The 17,111-nt window shown below is 40.7% G+C and overlaps 1 protein-coding gene and 1 non-coding gene across 7 annotated transcripts in view; both read left to right on the top strand.

The window, feature by feature from the left end:
* The window catches only part of RABGAP1L (RAB GTPase activating protein 1 like), a 742,566-nt gene that overhangs the window by 609,586 nt on the left and 115,869 nt on the right, over positions 1-17,111 (top strand). The window contains exons 20-21 of one of the 6 annotated variants that reach the window (XM_055582719.1): positions 14,537-14,667; positions 14,773-15,085. The exons of the other annotated variants lie outside the window; for them this stretch is intronic. Of the exons in view, the coding sequence (XP_055438694.1) occupies positions 14,537-14,667; positions 14,773-15,025 (384 nt within the window). The 3' untranslated portion in view covers positions 15,026-15,085. Of the gene's footprint in view, positions 1-14,536; positions 14,668-14,772; positions 15,086-17,111 lie in introns of those variants that run through there. 6 annotated transcript variants of the gene reach the window in all.
* Positions 11,317-11,388, top strand: TRNAC-ACA (transfer RNA cysteine (anticodon ACA)). Its single transcript has one exon. It is a non-coding gene; the product is annotated as a tRNA-Cys (tRNA).

Raw genomic sequence — 17,111 nt, forward strand, 5'->3', positions numbered from 1 at the left:
GGAGTCACGAGAGTCGGACACAACTGAGCAACTAAGCATAGCATCATGTTAAAAGATACTGATTTTCTTTCAAGGTGGCATCAAGGACCTAATTTCTTGTTCATTCTTTTTTTTTTTTCTCTCATTTTTCTTCTGTGTATATTTGATATCATATGTAACTAGGCAGTTTGAAGGTTAGGATGTTAGAAGGTTTATATAGGGAGTAAGGGAATTTGAGAAGCTTGAGGTATGAGAGAGGAGCTGAAGGTTATAAATGCCTCCTGTTCTCCATATAAGATAATTATCACTCCTCCTCTGTCTAGCCAAGTAATTAATTTCAAAGATTTACACTCCTGTAGCCACTTTATCCCACCCACTGATAGCACCCTCTTTGCAAAACAGAGTTGATAAAGACCATGATCACCTCTGCTTTACCTCATTTGGTATTTACAAAATCAGATTCACACATTGGGATGCAAGAAAGTCATAAGTTAAAACTGAGAAACATCTTGTCTTCCTTTATACCTCTAATAATAGATGCCACAGGATCTCTCATGGTGAACACTTCAGGGAGAGATGCAAAATGTATCAGAATGTGTGTACCTGTCTCATAGGACACACTGAAATCAGAATACACCCCTCTGAATCTTTGGCTGTTGGATTAGCCTGATAAGACGTTCTCTTACATCATTTTCTCATAATTTATCTATCAGTCTATTTGCTTTTCTGGACCTTCATGACTCCTTCCCTCTAGGGAAGTGAAAATCACTCAGTTGTGTCCCACTTTTTGTGACCCCATGGACTATACAGTTCATGGAATTCTCCAGGCAAGAATACTGGAGTAGGTAGCCTTTCCCTTCCCCATGGGATCTTCCCAACCCAGGGATCGAACCCAGGTCTCCTGTATTGCAGATGGATTCTTTACCATCTGAGCCCCAAGGGGAAGCGCCCCCACCACCCACCAAGGGCAGGTAGGAGGTAAATCCAGTTCCATATTCTGATCACCCAGCATAATACCTGGTGTATTATAAGTGCTTAGTAACTCCTTGGTTAAAAACCAAATGAAACTTTGCTAGTTAACAAACATTGTAAATCAACTGTACTCCAATAAAAAATAATTTAAAAAAAAAGAAAAAAGTTAAAAAAAAAAACAAAAACACAAAAACTGTTGCATTTTTAAGAGTTATGTCTATATTTTGGACACAATTTCTTTATTGGATGTATGTTTTGCATTTCCCCCCCAACATGCGCATTATTTATAAAAATCTGGAAGTAGAAACAAGCAAATGTCCATCAACTGATGAATACAGAAAAAAATTGTAGAATATCTGTACAACATAATTCATGTCCATAATAGTAAAAGAATACCTAATGAATGATTTGTATCTGGCTGATAGGAAAAGTGTTCCTAGTGGTGTGCATTATATGGATTATTCACTGTAGAGAATTTCCTTTTAACTACATCAGTAATGTACCTTTAAGATACAGGTCACTGTATGGCCATAGAAGGTATTTTTATGAAAAACATTATGATTATTTTTTTGTATAAGAAATTTATCAAAATTTGCATTCTCTTTGTTTATGAATATATCTTCAATTTGTAAAAAAAAAAGTCAGATTATACATAATTGAGTTTATAGTTTTGCAAGAATCAGGCAAATTGCACGTATAGGGACAGGTTGGGCACATGTGCCTACAGGAGCTTTAAGGAATACGTTATGGCTCTGTTGGTAATTGCCTCCTCTTCAGTTCTAGTGGCATATGGCTAGGCTTGGGCAAACAGATGTTTGTACCCAAACAGGCACTTACTGTGTCAGCTCAGGTGTTAAGCCAGGCTGAAGTTTACAGCTGTGCCCTGCTTGAAATTCTAAAGCCATAGCAGTTTATACTCTGAGTCTGGTGTACCTCTCATCTAGAATATGGCATTGTTGATTTCTGGAATCATTTTCTTTCCCAGTCTATGAGCTGATGATAAAACCTATTCTCGTAGGGATTGTAAGCAAAGTGAAATTCAGTCCTGAATTGTCATAAGTGAAATGAAAAGCTTTCATTTATGTGGTATTAGATGACAGAAATGTGATTATAAGTAAGCCCTAGTTTCTTTTAGGCACACTGGCGCTGAGCTATAGTGGGTCCTTTACAGAAGTCGGTACGTTGATCACCTCGGTTCCTTGGACTACTAGCAGTAGGTACTACTTGATATAACCCTTTTCCCAGGAATTTCTGGCTGGCTAGACTAAATTCTCATGCCTTTGATGTTACAGTATATGGACTCTTATCTTGGTAGTGATTACAGTTAAGTATAAAAGAAAATCTAAAATTCTATAAAATAATCATTTCTTTATGACTTCCAAGAAGCATTTTGATTATCAGAACTGAGGAAAGCTTACTGCAATAGGCAGGCCCAAGCTAGGAGTATCTGTATACCCACAGGCCTTTTCTCAGGACTCCTACCTGTAGCCTCTTCCCGAAGATGTCAGCTCTAGGCATTGCGTGCAGGTGGCCATGCTCTGTATTGCTAGACCTTACCACCTACATTTGACGTAGAGCAATCAGAAAAAATAAATGCTAAAACAGGCTGTGTGGAGGCTGATCCATTAGAAGACCTAGCACCAGTGCTTTACCTTACTGATGATGGTGACCTAGTAGGCTGGTCACATCCTCTGCCAGAAAAGTGTATACTTGAGGTAGAGAGATTTATTTGATAGGAACAGAAGTCAAATGCTTAACTAGAACAAAGGTAGACAGAGATGATATGAGTCAGTAAGAAGCCATGAGTAAGCAAGAGTGATGAATAAGTGAAAGCTAAGTCATATAACTTCTTTTTTTAATTGTCTGTGTGGGAGATACAGAGATTTTACTTAACATCTGTAGGCAAAGAGCATGATCAGTAGGTTATTGTTGCCAAAGACACAAGGAACTAACCAAATGCTTACACACTTGCCTGAGCAACTTGAAATTCTCAATCTGTGTTCCAGTACTTCTCATGAGGCCTGCTTAAGCAGCTTTCCATGACTTACTATGAGGCCTAGCCGTGTGACATGCTTTTATTCCATATTTTCCCATGAAACATTACAATAGTATTCCCGCTCATACTCCTCTCTTACACACACACACACACACACACACATAAATATATATAAATATAAATATATATGTATACACACACACACACACACACACACACACTATATACAGCCACCCACAGTTACTTGGGATACCTGATTGAGTCTCTGTGCCTTGTAGCCAAAGGATCCTAAATGACACACCTGCTCTACAGGTTCAGCTTTTATTACTTTGGCTCCACAGCCAAGGCAAGGACTGAAGAACAATAGCAGTTTTATGCCCAATGAAGAGGGCACAGACTTTGAACAGGAAAAGGCAACCCTGATGTGATACAGGGAGGGACCAGAGAAAGGTAGGTAACATTAATGACTTGAAACATGGCTTTAGAGGTGACTATGTGGAAATGTATATTAGCAAAAAAGTGTAAGAATATTATTATTATTTCTTCTTTTCTTCTACTAAAGTATGAGTTTCTGAAGCATTCATGGCAGTGTGCCTCTCTAATGCCTAGAAGAGGGCCTTGCATGTAGTAGGTGAAACACTAAATTGAGCACATAATGGCCCAGCTATTGATTTGTCTTAAAGTTTAGTATTTGCTTTGAATTGACTGGTAATATATATATATATATATATATATATATATACATATATATATACACACACACACACACACTTTCAGGCAGACTAAACTAAGCCAAAGAGAGAAATGTAAGTTAGAAGTGAGAGTAGAATTTCCAGAAGTTTCTGGGAGAGGTAGAGATAGTGTAGAATAGCCTAGAAACCATGGGAGGAATTTCAGAAAGCTGGATAAGAAACTACCTTCCCCATTCACAAGGCTAAGGAGTGGAACATACTGTTGTCAGAAACACCTGTAGAACACAGGACAGCAAAGCCTTTCACCAGAGAGCATGACTTAGAGCATGATAGCAGAGGAGAACTGGCAAAAACAAATTCTAGATTCTGGTTTTTCAGTGACAGAATATCAGGGCGTCAGTGCACTAGGAGAAACAAAAGAAGAAACATGAGCCTCATCTTCAAGGGAAGGAGGAGGTATACACATCGCCAAACCAAAGGATGTGATGGAGAACACATAAACGCAGTTGAAGAAAGATGCCTGCAGCTGCCAATCTCAGAAGAAAGCGAAAGAACTCTCTGAGGGACAATCCAGGAATGCCCAGTTTAGACTGATGGGACAGGGCACGTGGACAGCAGCAGGAGCGTCCTTGGCCCTGGCTGGGCATGAAGAAGAAGCTGGGCAATGGCCTCAGTGAAGAATCACCCAGGCAAGGCTGAAGAGAAAAACAAAAGCTTACTGGGAAAACACGAACAAAAAAGTAGGAATCACATCTTTAATATAAGGCAATGTTAGAGTTAGAGGAGAAAGCTTTAAATAAGGCGCAGAGGGGTGATTCATAGCAGCAGTGTGCTACTGTCATCTCTGAAACAGAAACAGGAAGTGGGAAATACGGAGAGAAATATGTGATGGTAGGAGGCTTTAATTCACTCCTCTTGGTTAGTGAGACCAGGTGGCCAAAAACCCAAGAAAATGAAAACCCAAATAAAGATAATAAATGAACTAAGTCTTTATTATTAATATGTGTCACTTTGTGTCCTAAAAGCTAAGAACAGACCTTTCATACTGCTGAATAAAAACAAAATACACTGTAAAGAAAATATCAATGAATTTCAAAAGGCAAAACAAATACATATAGCATTCTCTAATCACACTGCAATAAAACTAGAAATTAACATAATTAGAAATTGTTAAAATTTTTTATTTAAACAACTCTTGGATCATAGAGGAAATCATACAGGTTATAGAAAATCCAGGAGGAAAAGCACTGTATGTCAGAACTTATGGAACAGCTAAAAGTAGGATTCAGAAGCACCTATCTTAATGAAGAAAGAAAACAGCTGAATTAAATCTCTAACTCAAGAAGTTAGAAAAATAATCAATAAAACAGACATTAAAAAGCAGAAAGTCAGAATAACGATAGAAGTTAATGAAGAAGAAAATTAATCAGACTAGTAAATAAAAGAGCTGGTTCTTTTTAAAAAAATTAATTAAATAGATAAATCTTTAGCTAACCTAATAAAATTGAAATGTGGGTGGGGAAGAGAATATAGAATGAGAAATAATAATGGGGAAAGTATAGAAACTAGAAAGAATAAGAGAATTATAAGAAAATATTTTGCTCAGTCCTGCACAGATTAACTTGAGAACCTGGAAGGCATGAATGCTTTTCTAGGAAAACAGAAATAATCAATACTAATCTCAGATTATTAGTCAAATCATTAATCATCAGAAAATCTAAACTGACTATTTATCACAGAATAACTCCCCCCGCCCACCCCCCGCCCCAACCCTCTCAGGAAGAGCTTGAGTGAGGCCAGGGTGATGTAACAGGGGACTGCTAATAACCTTTCAGGACCACATCAGACCAGAGTTCCCAGATAACATGTGCTTTAGCAAACATGGAGATTTCTCACAGGAGACCTGGGAAACTAGTAAAAAGTTGATGTTCTTGGGGATCAGAACTGGGACTAAGGGACAGTATGAGAAGGATGTCTTGCTTCTTGTGTACTTTTATTATTTTATACCATTTGCAAATGTTTCTTACTCAAGTGTGAGGAATTTAGAATACCTTTGTTTCACATTGGACAAGTTCACAACACCCTTTGGCTTTTTTTTTTTTTTTTTGCCTTAATTTTTTTGCTAGACAGAACTTCTTTCTTTTTTTTTTTTTTAATATTTATTTATTTATTTGGTTGTGCTGGGTCTTAGTTGAGGCATGTGTTATCTAGTTCCCTGACCAGGGATTGAATCTGGGCCCCCTGCATTGGGAGCCCAGAGTTTTAGCCACTGGACTACCAGGGAAGTCCTAGACAGAATTTCTTAAATGCCCTTCAGAGATGTCCCAACCAAATTCCTGGAACCTGAGAATGTGATGAGATATGGCTTCTCTGATTAGATTTTCTTATATGTCACAGTTGACCAGAAAAGAGGGATATTTTCCTGATTTATCTGAGTGGGCCTGATCTCATCAAACGAGCCTCAGATGCAGAGAGCTTTCTTTGGCTGATGGCAGAAGGGAAGTCAGGGAGGGAGGAATTATGAGAAGGACTCCATACACAACTACTGCTTTGAAGTTGGAAGGGACCATGGGAGAAGGGAGACAGACAGCTTTGAGGAGCTGAGGGCAGCCCCCCAGCCAACGGCTGGCAAGGAAACAGGACTTCATCCATACAACCTCATCCATAGTTCCACAAGGAATTGTGTTCTGCCAACAACCTGCAAGAGCTTGAAGGCAGATTCTTCCCCAGAGCTCCCAGATGAGAGGCCAGCCCAGTAGGCATCTTGATTTCAACCTTATGAGACCCCAGGCAAAGCCCAGCAGAACCCACCCAGGGTCCTGACCTTCAGAGTTGTGAGATAGTAAATGAAAGCTGCTTTCAGCTGCTAAGTCTGTGGTAATTTGTTATATAGTAATAGAAAACAAGTAGAGTAAAATTGCATTTTAAAACCTTCATACAGGAATCTGCAAAGATGGTACAGATGAGCCTGCTTGCAGGGCAGGAATAGAGACACAGACGTAGAGAACAGGCCTGGGGACACGGGGGGCAGGGAGCTGGAGAGGGTGGGACGGATTGAGAGCGTGGCACTGACATACACACACCACTAGGTGTAAAATGCATGGTGGAAAGCTACTGTAGGGAACGCAGCTCAGCTCGGTGCTCTGCGATGACCTAGCGGGGTGGGATAGGGGAGTGGGACGGAGGTTCGAGAGGGAGGGGATATATGTATTCATACAGCTGATTCGTGTTGTTGTACAGCCAGAACCAACAGAACATTGTAAAGCAATTGTACTCTAATAAAAAAAAATTTTAAAACACAGCCTCCATACCTGTGGGGCTTTATGAAGACTTAGAGGTGGGAGCATCTTTTCTCCTCTCTGGATGTGGCGGGATCGTGCAGATCAGCCTCAGAGCCCCCAGCACAGAGACCACATATAGAGTCGGGCTGCATGACTCCTATGAGGTGCCATAAGTAAAACATACTCTGCTGTATTTTCATTATTTTCTCTAATTGTGTTGAAGTCCAATTTTCTTATTCTTTTTAGTCAGCGACTCAGTGTATAGGATGATAATTTTATTATCTTAATGAGAATAAAATTTTTATAGCTGTCTTGTTCCTCTCTCCCCCCATTCAGATTATAGTCTTGAAAGCGATTTTGGGGGCATTTCCATTTTAAATAATCTTTTCTGTTTTCAGTGAAGAAATTGGGATTTTTTTCTTTAGATACTTTAGGAAATTAACTCCTACCTTTCTAAAAATTCTTTGTTTATGTGACCTGGGTTTTAAATTTGTCATTAGAGCAACTGCTAATCATGAAAGTGCAATCCAATGACACTACAATGCTTTTTTGACTAGTTTTTCTAGAGTCTTACTTGAGTTGCTCCATGCATGCCATGCTCTGTCACCTAAGTCATGTCCAACTCTTTGCCACCCCATGGACTGTAGCCCACCAGGCTCCTCTGTCCGTGGGAATTTCCAGGCAAGAATACTGGAGTGGGTTGCCATTTCCTTCTCCAGGGAATCTTCCCAACCCAGGGATCGAACCTGTGTCTCCTGCTTTGCAGGCAGATTCTTTACTGCTGCGCCACCCCGTTTTGTTCTAATGGCAGTTTTACCTGAGACTGAATAAAAATTGTTTGCCTTTTAAATTGCCAGACACTAGAAGTTATCTTTCAATTAATTATTTGAGTTTAGTGGTGTGGGAATCAGATATCTTATTTAATTCATTGGACTTTCATAAACTTTGCCTTGAAATGTCAACTCTGAGAACCACAGAAGAGAAGAATATCTGTTCAGGTCTGTAAAGAGCTTAGGAAGATTCGAGATTGCTTCTGTGGTCTCCATCACTTCAGCTTCTGAGTAGAAAATACAGTCACAAGCAAGTCAGTGTCAAGAGCGCAGCATGATCAACAGATTCAATAACACGTACAATGTCTAATTCTGAGTCTTAATGTCATTTCTTTTTGGTCAGTTACGTTGTCCAATTTTTCTTTCCCAGCCTGTTCCAGGGGCTTGTCAATAGTGTGCTGAGGTCAGAGAATGCTTCTGCCTCTAATATAACATCTCTGGGCAATGTGTTATAAAAAGATTTATCTATAATAAATGTGAAACCCAGGAGGAAAAATTTAAACAACTGATTTTAATGACTGTACAGGGTGTGCCCAGCAGACAGAACAAACAGTTTCTATTTTGCTTTAATAATGAAATTTCTTTAAAGACGGTATTGGTCATTTTTAGCAGAAATGTTTTGTTTTTCATAAGGGAATGAAGTTAAATATTTTTGTTTTCTCATGAGATGTTTCTAAAAGGAAGAGAATGATATTATTGTTAATTCTGTAGTAGATGGAAGCTTTCAGAGCAGCCGCACTAATTATATTAATGCTCAGTGCCAAAACATATAAAATAGCCCTCACTGACTGGTGTCTGAATTATGGAAAGGTAAGAACTTGCATAATCGAAGAACACCAGGCTCCTCCGTCCATGGGATTTTCCAGGCAAGAGTACCGGAGTGGGTTGCCATTTCCTTCTCCAATTTGAAAGAAAACAGAGTGCTTTTCTTGAAGTCCAGTAATCTTTTTATCTAATCAAACTACTTTATCTTCTTTATAAACCATACTTTACAGTTACTGATTTAAAAGAAATTCCCTCTAGTGGAAAATCTGATCTCAGAATTGTGCATAATTTAGGGGGTCCACACTCCCAGGTCTCAACTCAAAGGCTAGCTTTGCTCCAGAGTCCAAGCCTGGCTCTGGTAGACTGTTTTCAAAGACTCTTGATGATCTCTGCTAAATGTTCATTTAGGAATGGTACAGATCACCCTAAAATCTTGGTTGACTTGCTCCTGAGGTCAGGGTTTTCCTCTGGCATGTTACCTTCCAAATAATGCTTCTACTAGGCTAAATATAAAAAATTAGTTTGCCATCTGAACCCTCCACCTAATAATATGTGTCAGAGGTGTGCTGATGGGTGATGAATTTGCTAGCCCCCAAAGAGAAAGAAACGTGTGGGAATGAGGCTTTGAGAAGTATTGTAAGCTGCACATGGTAAATCCAGCATCCACACATTATAGTTTGCCTTCAGTAATTTGGACCTCCTCAGCTTTGGGGCAACAGTGCATACACGTGGTATCCACACATTATAGTTTGCCTTCAGTAATTTGGACCTCCTCAGCTTTGGGGCAATAGTGCATACACGTGGTATAAGATAAGCTTATTTAACAGAGTTCCATCAAGTAAATATAAAAATCTCAATTTTCTTATGGTAATAATACTGACCTTACATTTTTGTTTTTATTTTTTGTTCAGTGGTTTCAGGAATGAATTGCTTGGTAGGAAATCAAGCAATACACTTCCCAGCCTGATATTATGTATGTATTGAGGCTAAAGAGTATTGTACAGAGGAGTGCCCTTTTTCATAAAACATTAGGGGTAGAGAGGGTGGAGCCTTTCCATGTTTTAATAGCAAAGACCTCTCATTGTAAAAAATGAGATTATCCCTTTAGAAACCATATAAATTACTGAAGGGAAATATGACCAAGAATATGTTTTGGTTAAATAGATGCCAGATGCCCATTTCACTAGATGATTACTATTCTAAATATTTTTCCATTAGCTAGTTTCAACTCAGGAAATAGATTAGACCCTTAATGGCCTAAGCAACCAGGAAATGTACAATATATTTATAGATTTCACCAGTGAATTTGAAATAAAACTTGTCTATTAAAACTTCTGATTGCAATACTCAATGTAAATTTTTTTAGTGCTTTTTAAAATATTTTCTCTTGAGTTCAGTTCAGTCACTCAGTCGTGTCCGACTCTTTGTGATCCCATGAACTGCAGCATGCCAGGCCTCCTTATCTATCACCAACTGCTGGAGTCCACCCAAACCCATGTCCATTGAGTCGGTGATGCTATCCAACCATCTCATCCTCTGTTGTCCCCTTCTCCTCCTGCCCTCAATCTTTCCCAGCATCAGGGTCTTTTCATATGAGTCAGCTCTTCACATTGGGGGCCAAAGTATTGGAGTTTCAGCTTCAACATCAGTCCTTCCAATGAACACCCAGGACTGATCTCCTTTAGGATGGACTGGTTGGATCTCCTTGCAGTCCAAGGGACTCTCAAAAGTCTTCTCCAACACCACAGTCAAAAGCATCAATTCTGCAGTGCTCAGCTTTCTTTATAGTCCAACTCTCACATCCATACTTGACTACTGGAAAAACCGTAGCCTTGACTAGATGGACCTTTGTTGACAAAGTAATGTCTCTGCTTTTTAATATGCTATCTAGGTTTAATATGCTTCCTTCCAAGGAGTAAGTGTCTTTTAATTTCATGGCTGCAGTCACCATCTGCAGTGATTTAGGAGCCCCAAAAAATAAAGTCAGCCACTGTTTCCACTGTTTCCCCATCTATTTGCCATGAAGTGATGGGACCGGATGCCATGATCTTAGTTTTCTGAATGTTGACCTTTAAGCCAACTTTTTCACTCTCCTCTTTCACTTTCATCAAGAGGCTCTTTAGTTCTTCTTCACTTTCTGCCATAAGGGTGGCGTCATCTGCATATCTGAGGTTATTGATATTTCTCCCAGCAATCTTGATTCCAGCTTGTCTTCCCCCAGCCCAGCATTTCTCATAATGTACTCTGCATATAAGTTAAACAAGCAGGGTGACAGTATACAGCTTTCACGTACTCCTTTTCCTATTCTCTCTTATCCCAACCCTTTTAAAAGTCTCATATTCTCAGTAAAGAGAAGAAGTTACCTAAAATCATATTTTGAGGAAAGCTTAAGTTTATATTAAGTGCTGGGAGTCAATTCCTGCTGAGCCTAGATCCTATGTTTTAGTAGTAGAAACTAATCCATTTCTGGTCTAGTATTGGACATCTGTAGCAGTCTAAGAGGGCAGCTACCATGGGCCATTCTGATGGCCCTGTTCAGGCCTAGAGCTTCTCCAGTCCAAAAGGCACTGGAGGAAGCTTATCTTCACCTTATTTAGCCCTTAGAGTTTAGCTGTGCTCAGTGAAAGACTGGGAGTGAGTGTATCCTGTACATAGAACAAAGGCAAGACAGGCTTTGGCTTCCATTAGGGCTCAGGCGGTAAAAGCGTCTGCCTGCAATATGGGAGATCTGGGTTTGATCCCTGGGTCCTGAAGATCCTCTGGAGAAGGAAATGGCAACACACTCCAGTACTCTTAGGGGTTCCCTTGTGGCTCAGACGGTAAAGCGTCTGCCTACAATGCAGGCGACCCAGGTTCGATCCCTGGGTTGGGAAGTTCCCCTGGAGAAGGAAATGGCAACACACTCAGTATTCTTGCCTGGAAAAGCCCATGGACAGAGGAGCCGTTAGGCTACAGTCCATGGGGTCACAAAGAGTCGGACACGGTTGAGCAACTTCACTTCACTTCCCTTCCAGTACTCTTGCCTGGAAAATCCCGTGGACTGAGGAGCCTAGCAGGCCACAGTCCATGGGGTCGCGGAGAGTCGGACACAACTGAGCGACTTCACTTTGACTTTTCAGGGCCCTTGCTTAACAGTCAGGAGGGCTGATTACCACCTTAACTTCACCACTGAATAGCTTTATTGGGGGCCTTTGACATAAGCAGTTAAGTTAGAGGACCCCAGAGGCCCGGTACAGCTCTTAAAGCATACGAATCTAAATTCCACCTGTGATTTCATGGAATCTTGAAGTAAGCATTCTATTCCCCTTCAGTGGGCACTGTTTTCTGCACCTGGTAAAGAAAGACACAGGCTCTTGAGAGTGAGTGAAAAGAAAGGCTCAAATCAAAGACATTTTAAACAAAATGAGATTGAAAGGTATTTGTTTATTTTTTTATGGGAAATGAGGGATTAATCCATGGATTTTCATTGTGTATAGAAGTTTCTTTCATTGTCTTCCTACAGTATTTTAATAGCCTGAATTCCTTGAGTTTTTCTTTCTGGTACCCCAGATGTTTAACACTGTCTTCTGTATGTAGGAAAAACAATAACTATGTGTTCTCTTGAATTTCGCTAAAGTACCACTTAAAAAAGTAAAGTGTAAACTGCCTTTTAGTATTTGCATTAAGTCAGTTTTTCATGATTGACTGATGCTTATTCAGTGACCCATTTTTATTTGTTTGTACTAACAAGAGCATAGCTTTCATAAATGGACAGTTCAAATGAAAAGATAATTTGTATTATTGAAACTGAGCAGGAGACTCTGGGGCTCCAGGCCACGGACCCTTTCTCTGTCCCCTGTTTCTTGTTTGTAAGGTATAGACTCCAGCTTCCATGACCTTCCCTCAGTCCCAAAGGGAAGATTCAAACAGTTGCTAATCAGAGAAAGAAGGGAGTGAAGACACAAAGGAGGCGACCACCTGAGGCCAAATCCAAGAAGCCAGAGAAGCTCATCGGGAGAGGTCAGATTAAAGGAGTGCAGGCCCTGCACACACCCTGATACTTATTAGCAACTCTGCCCTGGAATCATTGCTATAAAACTCCTCAGGAAAACCTCCCTGTTGGGACACATAGTTTTAGAGGCATGAGCCTGCTGTGTCCCCCTTTGCCTGGCAAAGCAATAAATCTGTTCTTTCCTATTTCACCCAAAACATTGTCTCCAAGATTAGATTTGGCACCGGTGCACAGAGGCTGAGTTTTTGGCATCCCTCTTAATTTTAAAATATTATGTAGCCCTATTCGCATCCATATGCTCTCAGATTAGACTGACCAATTACATATTGGAATACCTGGACCAATTTAAAATACAACTTAAGGGATTTCCTTGAGTCCAGTGGCTGGGACTCCACGCTTTCACTGCTGAGGGCATAGGTTCTATTCCTGGTCGGGGAATGGAACCCCGCAGGCTACATGGTACGTGCAGTGTAGGAGAAAGAAATGAAATAAAATGCAACTTAAAACTCATACAGAGGCGGCAAAGGTTCACCACTACATTTTATAGGATTTGCTTTTATTTTTCTATTTTATGTATTATATTTTTAAGTAAAATACCTTTAGATTAAAAAGCCCCAGGAAAAAGACATGAAAAAACCTTTCCAAATTTAAGTTTAAAACACCACACTCTTCCTCCAACCCTGCACCCCACCTAATAGCAGCAAATCAAGTTAATCAAGTAGTATAAACCAAAAAGAATGGAGACTCTATCCATCTGGTTTTACAGATCTTCACCAGCAGCAGTTTCCCCTCGATGGTATTGTCAGTCAAAAGTTCTTGTACCCAACACACAGTGAGACCAGACAGACCAAAATATCAGAGTTTGGAGCCTGAACAGTTTATTACAGGGCCAAGTGAAAAGAACGAGTGCTCTTGCTCAAAAAATCCTGAACTCTCTGATGGTTTTTGGGGAAAAGTTTTTGTAGGAAAAATTTGGGCTGAGGGTTGCAAGTGTGTGACCTTCTTCTGATCTGTTGGTGATCAAGTAACAGAATGGTGTTGGAGGAATCTTGTACTCTGCCTGAAGTTACCATCCTCTATCTGAGTGGGGGCCTTAATTCCAGCAGAAGAACACAAAGGTATTGTTATATATATCCCTTGAAGACCCTGATGCTGGGAAAGATTAAGGGCAGGAGGAGAAGGGGGCGACAGAAGATGAGATGGTTGGATGGCATCAGCAACTCAGTGGACTTCAGTTTGAGCAAACTCCTGGAGATAGTAAAGGACAGAGAAGCCTGGCATGCTGCAGTTCATGGGCTTGCAAAGAGACACGACTGAGTGACTGAACCACAGCAACAGTCCCTTGATAAGGAGCAGAACCCTTCTTTATCAGTGTGCTCTTATTTCTTGACCACTCCTCTTCTGTTTGTGCATTCCTCTTGCTGGCTCATACAGTAAAGTGTCTGCCTGCAATCCAGGAGACTTGGGTTCAATCCCTGGGTTGGGAAGATCCCCTGGAGAAGGAAATGGCAAACCACTCCAGTTTTCCTGCCTGGAAAATCCCATGGATGGAGGAGCCATGTGTCCATGGGGTTGCAGAGTTGTACATGACTGAGCGACTTCACTGTTAGTGAGTAACTGTTTGAATCTGCCCTTTGGAAATGAGAGAAGGTCTAGGAGGCTGAAACCTTTTTCCTACACACAAGAAAAAGCGAACACAGAAAGCATTTGTACTGGAGGGGCCCCACAGGCTCCTGCTAGGTTTCAGTAGGAAGCACTGATCTTATCAAACCTCTATAACTACATCCATCATCTCTCTAGCTCTTGTTCTGTATAGATCCCAGAGGCTGAGGTCTACAGTTTGTCAGACTTAGTTTGCTATACCCTGCCACACTCCATTAAAGAATTACTTTTTTCCCACTTGGCATTGTTTCTTCTTCCTTCTTATACCACTTTCTCACTTTGATCTTCTTCTCATTTTTAAAATGTAATTTGTTCTTACTTTTTTAGTTACCTAAGTCCTAGGCTTTGGTTTCCTCATCTTGTTGCAGGAAGGGGAACCCCTTTCAGGATGTGAAATGGGCTCTTATCTAACACTAAGAAATGAATTATCTGAGGAGACACATGTACTGACAAAGCAAGAGACTTCATTGGGAAGGAGTGCCCAGGCCAAGAGCAGCAGGTGAGAGAACCCAGGAGAACTGCTCTGCCACACGGCTCACAGTCTTGGGTATTATGGTGATGGGGTTAGTTCCCAGGTTGTCTCTGATCAGTCACTGTGACTCAGGTCCTTCCCTGGTGGTGCGTGCATCACCCAGCCAAGATGGATTCCAACGAGGATGCAGGGAGCTTGGTGGGACTTATGGACTGCGTCTCCTCTCTCCCTTTGGCCTTTCCTGAATTATTCTAGTTGTCGGCATTTTGTTATTTCTGTGTTCCTTACCAGGACCTCCTTTTGTAAGATAACTCATGCAAGTGGTTCCTCTCATGCCTGGCCGGGGCTGGTGGTTTCAGTCAGTGGGTTCCCTAACAATGTATAAATCAGGAACTAGATTTATAGTCAGTGCCAATACTCCGTGAATTCATAGTGATATGTACTTATGAATAAATAAAATTGTTACCATTTTGATGATAAATATATCAACAAATTATTTGTTGGAAATGAGGGTGGGGAGAAAAACCTTTCTTCTACCCTCTCAGGTTTGGTTTCTTGGGAACTGTGAATTAAACTGACAAAAGTCATATATTTCTTCATTGATGTTAATATTTTTACGTGATTGGAAACTTCACAGAAAAGAAGTGAAAAACCAAAGAAGCATTTGGACCTGGGGACCACTTGGCTTCCCATGGCACAGTGGTAAAGAATCCTCTTGAGAATGCAGCAGACACAAGAGATGTGGGTTCGATCCCTTACTTGGGAAGATCCCTGGAGTAGGAAATGGCAACCCACTCCAGTATTCTTGCCAGGATAATTCGTGAGCAGAGGAGCCTGGTAGGCTACAGTCCATGTGATCACAGAGAGTTGGACACGACTGAGCAATTGAGCATGTACACCCACAGCACAAGAAATTGTGACAAGACAGGAAAAGGGGACTGGCGCTTCTAGGAAGGTGAATTGTGGGAAGATGACTAGAAAATGTGAGGAAAGCATGGTAGATAAGGGCTGTAGAGGAGACACATTTACTGAAGGAAAATTCCTTTGCAAAAGAGAAATGTATGTCCTGCCTTTGGGCTTCCCAGGTGGCACAGTGGAAAAAAGTTACCTGCCAATGCAGGAGGTGTGGGTTTAATCCTTGAAGATCCCCTGGAGGAGGAAATGGCAACCGATTCCAGCGTACTTACCAGGAAAATCCTGTGACAGAGGAGTCTGGTGGCTACAGTCCATGGGGTCACAGTCGAACACAGCTGAGCATGCAGGCACATGCCCTTCTTTTTGGCAGATAGGGGGAGGACAGGAGCTCCTCCTATGTCTGCTGTTTCTCAGCTGCCTTCAGCTCTAAATAATCCTTAAGTCACATCAGCATATTTGGGGTAGTATATTCTGACCACCTTCAGAAACGTAAGAATCTGAAAACCATTCAGAACCTTGTGTCTCTGAAATTAATTAATTCTACTGTAGGGAAGGAATCAATAATTGTCCCTCAATCCTTTGAGGTTCTTGGTTGAGACACCTCCTATAATAAAACACAGATTCATGGGATAAAAACAAATAGGAGTTTGATAACATGCACACATCCTGTATACATGGGAGATATCCAGGAAAACAGAGCAACTTCCCGACATTGCCCAAGAAACCATCTTTGATAGCTTTTCCAGCTAGAGACAAAAAATGTTTAGGAGGACAGTCATTTATGGGAGGAAAAGCACAGTAAACAGGGACAACGTTATTGTGCAGAGCTTAAGTGCTTACCTTCTCCAGTAATGAGAGTTTCTAGAAATTTAGAATCATCCTTCTCTTCCTGGTACAGACAGAGACTATAAGTGTCTCTTACAAAAGGGTAGCTTTTACTTGGTTTTCAGATCTTTTCCTATGTCTGCTATTTTCTTAAAATTAATAACTCTAAAATTATCATTATGCCAAAGAGACATTTTTAGGGTGAATATTCTGTTCCCTTTTGCAACTTTATAAAACTGATTGATGACATTGAATAATACATATTTCAACCTGTAACTTAATTAATACTGATATATAAACAGTACCTATAACAATGAGGTACTCACAGGTGATTTTTTATTTTCCAATTTTAAGAATATTTAGTATCAAAATATCAAGTTGTATATATTAAGTACATTTTTGTCAATTATACCTCAGTAAGGACTCCATTAAGGAGAAGGCAATGGCACCCCACTCCAGTACTCTTGCCTGGAAAATCCCATGGATGGAGGAGCCTGGTGGGCTACAGTCCATGGGGTCCCTGCGAGTTGGACACGACTGAATGACTTCACTTTCACTTTTCACTTTCATGCATTGGAGAAGGAAATGGCAACCCACTCCAGTGTTCTTGCCTGGAGAATCCCAGGGATGGGGAGCCTGGTGGGCTGCTGTCTATGGGGTCGCACAGAATCAGACACGACTGAAGCAACTTAGCAGCAGCAAGGACTCCAAGGAGATCCAACCAGTCCATC

The sequence above is a fragment of the Bubalus kerabau genome, chromosome 5 (genome assembly GCF_029407905.1).
Source record: "Bubalus kerabau isolate K-KA32 ecotype Philippines breed swamp buffalo chromosome 5, PCC_UOA_SB_1v2, whole genome shotgun sequence".
Taxonomy (NCBI): Eukaryota; Metazoa; Chordata; class Mammalia; order Artiodactyla; family Bovidae; genus Bubalus; species Bubalus kerabau.